General features: G+C 35.9%; 1 protein-coding gene across 1 annotated transcript; it reads right to left on the bottom strand.

The window, feature by feature from the left end:
- Positions 1 to 408: 408 nt before the first annotated feature.
- LOC139308225 (trace amine-associated receptor 5-like) lies at positions 409 to 5,502 on the bottom strand. The gene is made up of 2 exons (XM_070931713.1): positions 5,449 to 5,502; positions 409 to 1,473 (listed from the first exon to the last, which is right to left on the bottom strand). Exons 1-2 carry the CDS (start codon positions 5,500 to 5,502, stop codon positions 409 to 411), a joined length of 1,119 nt encoding a protein of 372 aa, XP_070787814.1.
- Between the last annotated feature and the right edge of the window lie 6,802 nt (positions 5,503 to 12,304).

The following is a 12,304-nucleotide window of genomic DNA, read 5'->3' as shown; positions in this document are numbered from 1 at the left end:
GAAAAAGAAAGGAATAACAGCACGTTAGGTTGCCTTGAAAATAATGGAATCAAGTTGGAGTCCTTTGACAGTGGACTTTAGCACTACTCTCAGGAAAAGTAAAGTGTGGTGCAATGGGCAGCAAACAAATTAACTAACTAACTAACTAATTAATTAAAGCATCTACCCAAGAAAGTGATTTGGTGTGTGTGTGTGTGTGTGTGTGTGTGTGTGTGTGTGTGTGTGATGAAAGAGCAGAAAATGATGAGCTATTTAATTCATTATTGTTATTTGATTGTCAGGAAGAGGAAGATTTTCTCATCTCTGATACCAAAATAGCTTCATTGACCTTCAGTTTTATGTGCTTTGATTGCAAGGTGTGTGGGGATGCTATTTCCCCCCAACCATATTTGACCTCCCAATCATAGACTATTCCTCTTGATATAGATCAATTGCAGATGTCCTTGTAGAGAAGGCCTGGCATGTTAAAATGAGCTTCACGGCTTTCCTGAACCAACGATAGGAAAACACATAAATCAAAGGGTTGCAGGCAGAATTAAAGTAAGCAAACCAAATAAGAACATCAAACACAACAGGAGGGGTAATGAAATCCAGCAGGCTGTCTACCATAGTGTCTATGGTAAATGGCAACCAGCAAAAGAGGTAGATTCCTACAGCGATACCTAAGGTTTTTGCTGCCTTCCTTTCTCTTTTCGCAGCTCCTGTTTGATGTTTGCTCCTTCTGGGCTTTTTGTTCATGTTCCTGATCAGTTTAGCTTGTCTAGTTGCCACTATAAATATTTTGATGTATAACCCTATCGTGATGAGGCAGGGAAAAAAGAAGACCGGGAAGTTAATCCAGCCCCAGAGTTTGTTGTACAGCAACTGACAACTCCCAATGCAGGGCAAGTCTTGCAGAAACTGGCCTAACTCTTCCTCAATTCCTTTGCTGTAAAGGAAGATGGACGTGTAAACCACAGGAACCCCCCACCCCAGGGTGATGTAGATGCAAGCAACCCGTAGGGTGAACTTGGTGGGATAGAGCAAAGGATCACAGATGGCAGAGTGACGGTCGACAGAGATAAAACAGAGGTGGAATATGGAAGTCAAGCAAAAGACTGTGTCCAGAAAAGTGTGGAGCCGGCAAAAGTCATCTCCAAAATACCAGCAGCTCTCCACAGAGCGGATTGTGCTGAAGGGAAGGACTGTTAAGCCCAGGAGGAGATCTGCCAGGGCAAGAGAGAGTAGCAAGAAGTTAGTAGGAGTGTGAAGTATTTTGAAGTGGAAGATGGAAATCATCACCAAGAGATTCCCCATAATGGTAATTAACACACCAATAGCACAGACTACGTAAATGGCTAACTGGACTCCAAAGGGATGGAGGGTTCTCGTGCAGGATCCATTCATCATAAAGCACAGCGGGACTGGCGTAGTTTCATCCGGTGTGGAACTCATTCCGGCTGCGTTAAATTTCATTCTGCTACAGCAAATGTTCTGTAATAAAAAGGGGGCATTATGTGAATCACAAGGCAGAGAATGTGATCCCCAACACTGGGAAACAATATGAATCAGAACTTGAAAGATTGCTACTGTAGCCTAAGGCGCTAAATGAAAAATGTATCATCATTCCCTCTGGTATAATCCCATTGGTTCAGTATTCAACATTATTCTGCTCTTCTCTTTCCTGATTTGTCACTGTGGAATCATTCTTAGTTCTTATCTTTACCATCAATCAATAGGCACTTCCGTTATATCTTTTCCCCTTTTTAAAAAAACAAATATGAAAAGGTTTGTATATTTATCCCTTCCTTCCTATTTTTTTTTTTCATTTCTGTGGTTATTGAGTGAAATTTAAAGATGAATTCAGTTTTGCTAGCTAGATGAGACAGCCGTGGTGGCACAGTGGTTAGAATGCAGTGTTGCAGGCTAACTTTGCTGACTGCCAGGAGTTTGATCCTGACTGGCCTCAAGGTTGACTCAGTCTTCCATCCTTTCGAGATGGGTAAAATGAGGACCCAGATTGTTGGGGACAATATTCTGACATTGTAAACTGCCCAGAGAGTGCTGTAAAGCACTATGGGATGGTACATAAATCTAAGTGCTATTGCTATGGCAGTTGGAGGTTGCACATAAGTTTACCTATTCAGCTTTTGAGACAAGGTCTTAATAAAAGTAACTAAGGATTCACCACCACCACCTCTTTAATTTGTAACAGGGCTTTGGAACAACTGGATAACATGGTAAACCGATCCAAACTAGACTGCAGAAAATACGACTTCAGTAACAGAGTTGTCAATGCCTGGAATGCACTACCTGCACTCTGTAGTTTCTTCCCCAAATCCCCTAAACTTTAACCTTAGACTGTCTACTGTAGACTACACCCCCTTCCTAAGAGATCTGTAAGGAGCATCCATAAGAGCATCAACATGCCTACCGTCCCTGTCCTAATGTTTTCTTTTATTCGTATCCTTTTCATGTATTTATAATTATGTTTACACTTGTATCTGTCATAAAATACATGCTTGACTAAAATAAATAAATAAATAAATAAATAAATAAATAAATAAATAAATAAATAAATAAAAATAAAAAAATATCTGTATTGAAGGGTTCTGCCCGGTAAGAGAAAGAGAAGGGAGAATTTAGATGCATTTTGGGGACTCCTATACAAGGGAATACTGGAGGAGGCGATGGGGAATTTGAGAGGATTATCAGAGCTCCTTGTTAAAAAATGAATTTGATTTTTTATTTTTTACAGAGGGTTGTGTGACAATGTGCACAGGAATGCCAAAGAAGGATTTGTTCAGAGTGGTTTGGTCAAATCCTTGGAGATGAAGGAACAAAGGCAGATGCTATAAGAATTACAACTTGATTCCATATGAGGAATGTAAGGCAGGAGGGTGTTTGTGGAAGATCTCAGAGAAGGTGGGCTCACTCACTATTACCTGAATTACTCCTCTCTCTCTCAATTAATCTGGCCCCAGATTAATGGCAGAAAGAGAAAGGAAGCAGGATATCTTTGTTTGTCCAATATGCTCTTGTCACTCTTCCCTATGACATCTGTGACTGAAGATGCCCTTCACTAGCAAATTACCCACCCTGAATGGTATATATTTCTGGGTATTCTAATATATCTCTCTAAATGATTTTTACCATCCCCAGGTTTCCTACCTACAACTTTTTCTCTTCCACCAAGTATATATTTGCATGATTCTCTCTTCATTGTTCTCTTCCCAACCTTACCAAATTGCTTGCCAGAGGGGTGGAGTGCCTCTGCTTTTTCCTTTCCTGTAGCTTAAACAAGACTTGGCTGCATAAGTGCAACCATGCCCAATATCTTCATTTCTCTAGTTGGACAAATAAGGAATTTAAAAAAAAAACACAAGAAAATGGAGAAAGACAGAAGAGAGCAGCTCTGTTTTTCTCCCCCCCCCCCTTTTTTTTTCCTAATTCATAAACATTTTGAATACAGTGTATTGTCAGGGTATATCATTTACAAAAGAAAAACAAAGAGAGAACAAAAAGAAATATTAACACATATACTGGTAATAATAGTAATAATATAACAGAATAGTTTTGACTAAATTTCTCTTTATAGTAGCTTATTTAAAATTCTATTAATTATATTGGCATATTTATAAATTATAAACTGTCTTTATATTTAATTCATATATAGCAATAGCAGCTCTGTTTTTCAAAAGAAATAAGTCATATTGAAATTAGAGGCTGTCTGAGCCAGAGAGAGCGCTGTGTACATATGCATGAGTAGCATATGATTGCGCATTTGCTAAATGATTTTTTTTTTTGCTTAATCTTGTATTTCTTATGCATTACTGGAAAGTGGGCTCTTTTTCCAAACGAAAGATAATAATTGATTATAATATGAATGAGAAAGCAAAGAGTTGTTAAAATAACAGTTCAAATCGATACATGTGTCGGGGAGAGATCCTGGTCCTCTTCCCTGATGAAAAGATTATATTTCCCTCTTTCTCTCTCTCTCTCTTTCCTTTCAAGCAGACTTTCCTTCATTTTCAGTTGCATCAAAAATATAAATAGAAAACCAGCTTGCAGGTAGCAATTACAATGCAATTATTCTTTAGCTGATGTACTGATGTACTGTTTAATAATTAAACTTCTAGTTTACAAAACAAATAAGCTGGGATAAAGCATTCTGCAATATAAATAGTGCCTATACCGATTTGGAAAGGTGGAAAGGCGGAAGTAAAGCCGAATAATGTGAATACACAATTGATAGGTATATTAGGGGACATCTGTTTTCAAATCAAACATCTTTTCAGCTTCAAAGCAGTTATAGGTTAAACAATATACGTTTGCATTAAAATGAGCTCAATGTGTTATTCAAATAAACCTAAAGGCTTTTTTTAAACAACTGCAACAAAAGAAGAAAGAACACATTTGGCTTGGAATTGAAATATGTAAATAACATGGGGGTGGGGGGTGGGGGAAGTTTACCTGGTAGAATCCACTGCATTAATTTTCAAAGTCTGTCTTCATTGTGCATCTGAGAAATAGGAAATCGAGTAAGGCCTTATATAAACCAGTCGGAATAATATTCTCTAGTGAATATTATATTGGAAGGTGTGGTCTCCATGTTCATTTAGCATCAATGTGCACGCAAGTGTCTGGAGGACCAGCATATTCCTTGCTGCTTAACAATTTTATTTTATTTTATTTTATTTTATTTTATTTTATTTTATTTTATTTTATTTTATTTTATTTTATTTTATTTTATTTTTTATTTTATTTTATTTTATTTTATTTTATTTTATTTTATTTTATTTTATTATTTATTTTTATTTTATTGGATTTCTATACTGCCCTACTCCCGAAAGATTCAGGGCGGTGAACAGCCACAGATTAAACACATAAATACAAAAATTTAAAATAGAATAAAAATGAATTAAATAATTTAATTTTAAATTAAATTTAAAATACCCAATAATCTAAAAACAAATTAAAATTTACATTTAAAAGGGGAGAAGATTTAGGCCAGGCCAGCTTGATGAAATAAGAAAGTCTTGAGCACGTGACGGAAGGTGCGCAGATCTGGGAACCTCCGTATCTCCGGGGGGAGCTCGTTCCAGATCGTAGGTGCCCCCACAGAGAAGGCTTTCCCCCTAGGGGCCGCCAGTCGACATTGTTTGGCCAACAGCACCCGGAGGAACCCCTCTCTATGGGAGCGTACTGGCCGGTGGGAGGCTATTGGTGGTAGCAGGCGGTCCTGTAGATAACCAGGTCCTAAGCCATGGAGCGCTTTAAAAGTGATAACCAAAACCTTGCAGTGCACCCGGAAGACCACCGGGAGCCAGTGCAGCTCGGCAGGAGAGCTGCAAATGATAGCATAATCCCACAAAGTAAGTATTGTAATGACTAGTTCCATTAAAGATTGCAGAGCTACTACATAAGAGACAAATGGCCTATAAAATCTACCATAAAAGTGACACCTACCTCTGAGTTGTGCTGGATTGCATCTCCTATCATTCCTAAGTAGTACCTCCTCATTATGATTGCTATTTGTTAAGCCCAGTAGTAGCTGCACAAAGTAGCTGCATCAGTGAGATGAATGACATAAAAATCCAATACATAAGTAAATTAGAGGTAATAGTAGGATAGTATTATCGGTTGTTGGAAAAAGACTAAAGAGACTTAAATGGACAAATATTTATTTATTGTGTTAAGTTTACATCCTCTCTTTCAAATAGAAACTCAAGGAGGTACAGTATACACTATGGTCCTTCTTGTTTTTACCCAAAACAACAATCTGAGATACGTTGTTCTGAGAGAAAATGGCTGGCCCAAAGTCACCAATTGTGCTTCCATGTCTGAGGTGGACTAAAACCTGGGTTTTTCTTCTCCTAGTCCAACACATGAACCCTTATTCATTGTACAAAAATATATCTGTCTTCTGCTATTAGAATTCCCATTGGTTGGTAGTCACCACAATTTTACATTCTTTTTTTTTAAAATCAGGTTTTTTATTTATACATAAATATTTTGAAGACAGTGTATTGTCCAGGCACTTCATTTTACAAAAGGAAAAAATACTGATAATGATAATATACATAACAATTATAGCAATATTTATAATTATATTAGCTTATTTATAATCATATTAATTGTACTAGCATATTTATAATTATAGACAACATTCATATTTTACTTACACATAACAATAACTTTCTTCATCTAACTTCTATCTCTTATCTCTAACCATTGATAAAACCTATTCCACGTTGAATAGTACTCTATATCTCCTTTATCTTTTATTTTCAATGTCAATCTATCCATCTCTGCACAGTCCAATATTTTCTGGATTATGTTTTCATCTGGTGGGGTGTTCTTATTTTTCCAATATTGTGCAAATACAATTCTCGCTGCATGTAGCATTAAGTATATAGTCCCTTTATCATAACTTTCTGGTATTATACCTAACAAAAATATTTTACATTTTTAATGGATGTCAATCAATGTTGTCACCACCTTACTTATTTATGTTAAGAAGTGACATTTGCACCTTTGGAGGCACTTTTTAAAAATTTCTAAGCAAATAAAAGAGAAAGAATCAGTTTTAGAAGGTTAGCATAACTGAAGTATCTATGGTTGCATGTTATCATTCATGTATTGGAAATATCTAAGGTATGTAAGTATTTAAGGCATTTAAATTTCTAAGATACTTAAAATAAGGTTGTTTCTCAACAGATCCTTCATTGAGCTTCCTTGTTTCTTACATTGTTATTGTCATTAAGCACATTACACACATCTTAGCTCTTCATTTTAAGCATCCAGTAAGTTTGTGTGCGTAGAAGAAATTTTGTTCTTCAAATCCCATAATTTGGTTGGGAGCAGTCAGGCCACAACCATAGAAAAACATGCAGTTCTCCATCGTGTTCCTCCCATTCTAAACTGTAAACAGTGTAAACTAGGAGTATTGACATAATATTTCTGTTTCACGTTGTATGCAATAAACAGTGAAATGTCCCAAGTCACATAACTCTCAAATCTACTGTATAAAGTCAAACAGTTCAGAACTTTACAAAAAAGAAGTGAAAGTGCCTGAGTTCTGAATGTATTAAAACATGTTCCCTATTAATAGGAAAATGAGGAAAATATATAATTACACATAATGGAACAAAGTGATTGTCAGAGGACTGGATACAAATAGGCTGTATATGTTGCTCATAGCAAAGAAAATATAGAGATAAAAACCTTGTACACAACAAAGTCTAACTATCCTTTGACTGCCAGGGATAAAGGAAGAACACATTTCAGAGGTCAGTAGCCATTCTATACTATACTATACCATACTATAATGTTAATGTGTTTTTTCAGTGTGTGTATATACTACATATATAAACTAAGAGTTCATTCACATGGTAAGTAGAATTTAGCTTAGGGAAGCTTATGTCACAATCAATTCATTAATCTTATAAATATCACAAGATAGTGTTATTTTTGAGGGTGGGAAACAGTTCCTCCTCTAATAGTGGTAATGTAGTATCACTTAAAGACTGAGAAATACCAGCCTTTCAAAGCTGGATCAAGTGGATTAATCATCAGTAGTGTTTGTCCGTCTCAAGGAATTGCAGCAAGCAGATTCTTGTAGAAGAATCTTGTCTGAAGAAGGACCCTGTCACAATCATTTTTCATGCTTTGCAAAAACATAAATAAAATAAACCATAAAGGATGGGATTACAAGTGGAATTGAACTATCCCAGACACAGAAAAGCATTGTACAGAAAAGCATTTCAGGGGTCATGAAATCAATATAAGGGTCCGTTATGATGAGAAAAAGGAAGGAAGCCAAGTTAAAGTAAATATTCCCATAAAAAATACTTAACATCTTAGTAGCTTTGTTCTCCTTTTTGGTGGACCCACCAAAAATGGGGATTTTTGCATCCAATTCACAGTGTGAAAACCAGCAAATTGAGCAATTTGCAGGGAGCAGGTGGTTTCTAGAACAAGATATTTCTGGAGATACATTCGCACCATCACCATGTTGGAAAGAAAAAAAGGCTATGAAGGAAGATATCTTATTAAAAATGAAAGCACAGAATCCATAGCAGGAGAGGGAGGCTACATATTCCTCAAGGCCTTCCACATTGTGCTCTGAGTAAACAAGACCCAAAGCAAACAAGATTGAGGTAAACCAACTAATCCCTAAAAAACCCAACCCCCCCTTGAATTATAGTGATTTTGGTGAGTTAAGGAAGTGGGGTGCAAACAGCATAGTAATGATTTTTAAAATTTATTAAAATTTATTTTTTATTTATTATTTGTCAAACACATAAGATAACAGATATAAGTATAAACATGATTATGAATACAGGATAAGGATACGAATAAATAGGGACAGTAGGACAGGGACAGTAGGCATGTTAGTGCGTTTATGCATGCCCCTTACAGACCTCTTAGGAATGGGGTGAGGTCAACAGTAGACAGTCTAAGGTTACAGTTTTGAGGGTTTGGGGAAGTAACCACAGAGTCAGGTAGTGCATTCCAGGCACTCTGTTGCTAAAGTCATATTTTCTGCAATCGAGTTTGGAGCGGTTTACCTTAAGTTTATAATTGTGTGATCTTGTATTATTGCTGTTGAAACTGAAGTAGTCATTGAGAGGTAGGACATTGTAGCAGATAATTTTATGTACTACACTTAGGTCAGACAGAAGGTGGCGTAGTTCTAAATTGTCTAATCCCAAAATTTCAAGCCTGGTCCACAGAATCCACAGAAATTAAGCATAGATGGGAAATGAAAGTAGTACACAGCATGATATCACAGCAGATAGTGGAGTTTGCAGAAGTCTCCAAAGAAGAGAAGGGACAGGGGAGACATGATAGCAGTCTTCCAATATTTGAGACGCTGTCACAGAGGCAAGGGGGTCAAGCTATTTTCCAAAGCACCTGAAGGCCAGACAAAGAATAATGGATGGAACCTGATCAAGGAGAGATTCAACCAAGAAATAAGGAGAAATTTTCTAACAGTGAGAACAATCAATCAATAGAACAACTTGCCTTCAGAAGTTGTGGGAGCTTCATCACTAAAAGCTTTCAAGAAGAGACTGTACTGTCATTTGTCAGAAATGGTGTAGGGTTTCCTGCTTGGGCAGGTGGTTGGATTAGATGACCTACAAGGTCCCTTCCAATTCTGTTAATCTATTAAATACTAATAGGAATCCAGCACCTCAACCATACTGTGTAGCACTACTGCGAAGCTGACCAAAGTCTTTGGTGGCCATAGAACAGATCAGTATGTTGATTGAAGAATGCAGCTGTTTGAAATAGAAGATAGAGATGATCACTATTATACCTTGCCCATCTTTTTAAATTTTTAAGTTGATTTAAATAATAATGTTTATCATTTTAATGTTTTGATCTTGTTGCTTGTATTGATTGTAAGCTGCCTAGAGTCCTCTCTAGGCAAAATGGGTAGTGTACGTTATAAATTTAATAAGTAAAAACAAATAAATAATGCCACACATGGCGAGAACAATGGCTAAATCCACACATATCTCTGAGCGGGAATCTTATATTTTTACGACACAAATTATTAACAGACTCAAAACTCTTATCTCCCTGCAGACTCCAGAGATTGCTGGAATTCATAATGTGTTGTTAAGAAACAAGTATGTCATTCAGAAGAGAAGAACATAGGAGATTCTGTGGAAACAGAACACAATCAACAATAATCAGAGCTTGTGATAAATATAAGGACCAATGATTCCTGGTACATACAATACATACAGTGACCATTTATTTATTTATTTATTTATTTATTTATTTATTTATTTATTTATTTATTTATTGGTTCGATTTATATGCCGCCCTTCTCCGGAGACTCAGGGCGGCTTACAATGCGTTAAGCAGTAGCCTTCATACTTTTGTATATACCTGCTTAGTAGGGCTTTCGCCCCCCCCCAAGCGATGTTCTTTTTTATACAAAGTCACCTTATTGCCCCCACAAACCGGGTCCTCATTTTACCTACCTCGAAAGGATGGAAGGCTGAGTCAACCTTGAGCCTGGTGAGATTTGAACTTGCAGTAATTGCAGGCAGCTGGTAGTACTTAACAGCACTTTAGTCTGCTGCGCCACCAAGGCTCAAGACCATACCTCCTTTTCCTATATATATAAGGGACAGTCCTTTATTTCAGCTAGCCGGCGTTTAATTTTTTTAAATTGAATTTGTTTTTCTTGGTTTTGCTCTTGAATTTTCCTTTGTAAAGCAGTCTTAAGCATAAAGCGTTATTTTGTGTGGTGTATTGTTATGAACCTCTTTCAGATCTGCCCCCTTTACAGATTTGTTCTTTATTTATTTCGAAGAAAAATACAGTCACGGTAGCAATACATAATGGGAGATCTCCTCTTTTAAAATCACACTAATGATGCAGCTTGCCAAGGGTTGTATGGGTGGGCAAAGAATAATAAAAATCTACCTCTAATTTACTAAATAATTTGCACTAAATGAATTGCAGATCCCATTGTTTAAGAGGAAAAAAAAAACTTAGGTTAAATTGTGGAGTTAAGAAAATTAGATATGTGTATAAAATCAACTGCGTAAACTCCAGTTCTAATCCTAAAATGGTTCTGCACCAATTATTCATACTGTATGTTAATCCAGGAATTAAGGTTTAACCCATTTCACTAAAAAATGGGTGAATTAAATTCTGAAACATTTCTAGCTGAATCACTAGTCTATAAGGCTTCTCTTTCTGAGAGATTTTAACCAAAGTAATTTTCAGAAGATTATTTCAGCTCCATTATTTTAATAAGACAGAGCTATTGTGAGGTTAATGATAAATGCAGCATGTTAATAAATGACACAGTACTGAAATCCCATGTTACTCACTGGTGGTTTTCTTTTTTAAAAAATTTCTTTCTTTTCCAACTGCATCTTGGCTATTAACAGCTACTTTTCAAGGCTATTGAATATCCTCCCCCCAATTTCAGACATATCATGTTTTAATTTCACAAGTCATTCACATAGTGACTTATCTTATTTCATTAATATAGGAATATGTTTATGCTCATGAAGCATATAGATGTCAGTTTGGGTACTGAAGCACTCTGGTCTCCTTTCTTATAATTCTTGAATTTTAAGGGAGACTTGGGTCAAACAGATGTGGAGGTTTGTACAATATGAAGTAGGACATCATGAGATGGAAGAGACAAGGCCTGGAAACTAAATGTTCATTCATGAATCTCCTAAGCTTATTCACATATTGGAATATAAAAATAATTTTTCGTTCTATGATGGAGAACATGTAGGATTATATGTTGTGTGCAATTGCATTCCATTGAAAATCCTGAATTAATTACTACTGTTATTATTAATATCAGTGTGGGTGCATGCATGTATCAACCAGATTCATACTGTGGCTTACAGTTTATTTAACAAAACTTTCTAGTTTCTTTTTTATCAAGCAAGAACACCAAACCAATAGAAGTGTTCTGGCAAGCAATATTCTGCTGAGCAGTTGGCTCTGAGAAATGCAGAAAAAGAAAAGAAAAAGCACAATTTATGGCAGAACAAAGTACTTAAAATTCGAAGAAAGCAGTATAAAAAGAGGGTACTCTTCGGATAAGTTTCTTTCAAGAGGATGGGTTTTCCTGTTAAATATTTATTCATAGCATTGCATTATGCCATGTAAAAGATTGTTGCAGGCTGAACCAGCTTACTTCACAATGCTGCAAATGACTATTTACAATTAATTCTTGCTTGTTATGAAGAAACAAGTATAAACTCCATTTATAATTATTTTAAAAAATTAAAAATAGAGATACTGTTTTTAAAAGTTTACAAAGATTTTGATTAACAAAGATTAAAGATTTTTTAAACAAAAGAGCATAGTTCCTTATTAATCATGTACACAAGTATGTTTTTGAATATTTTTTTGCATATAAAGTTAAACTGGAGGGATTAAAATTTATGATTTTATTTTAGAACCTTGTGGGAAAATAGCATCTTGGTAGAAATTCCTGCTTCCAGTTTAAGTAACATGGCTTCTGGAAGTTTTTTTGCATATGCTGCATGTAAGACCAAAGTGTTTTTGATACTTATTTATGGAAGATAACTGGAAGATGATTTGGAGGAGATTCTCATATCTGTTATCATAAATTCTCTTCAAAATACCCCTTGCATCTTTTTACTCTGTAGCTGAGACGGAAAGCTGACACTCTCGTGAAATGTACACCATCTTTCAGGGAAAAAATCCACTTCTTTTATGCCAAATATGTCCCCCTGCGGGTTTTCACCTCATCATTTCACAAAAACTGCCTTTTTCAGTTTTCTCTTAATACTATGGACCAGTG

The sequence above is a fragment of the Pituophis catenifer genome, unplaced genomic scaffold (assembly GCF_029215685.1).
Source record: "Pituophis catenifer annectens isolate HBS135680 unplaced genomic scaffold, rPitCat1.0.hap2 SCAF_1, whole genome shotgun sequence".
NCBI lineage: Eukaryota > Metazoa > Chordata > Lepidosauria > Squamata > Colubridae > Pituophis > Pituophis catenifer.
Note: the sequence above shows the minus strand (reverse complement) of the source record. Positions and strands in the feature narration are given on the sequence as shown.

Excerpts from the sequence above, each read along its gene's own strand:
- LOC139308225 (XM_070931713.1), bottom strand. The coding sequence starts at position 5,502 with ATGAGGAGGTACTACTTAGGAATGATAGGAGATGCAATCCAGCACAAC. Across the intron at positions 1,474-5,448 it reads CAATCCAGCACAACTCAGAG|AACATTTGCTGTAGCAGAAT; the intron begins GTAGGTGTCACT and ends TTTTTATTACAG.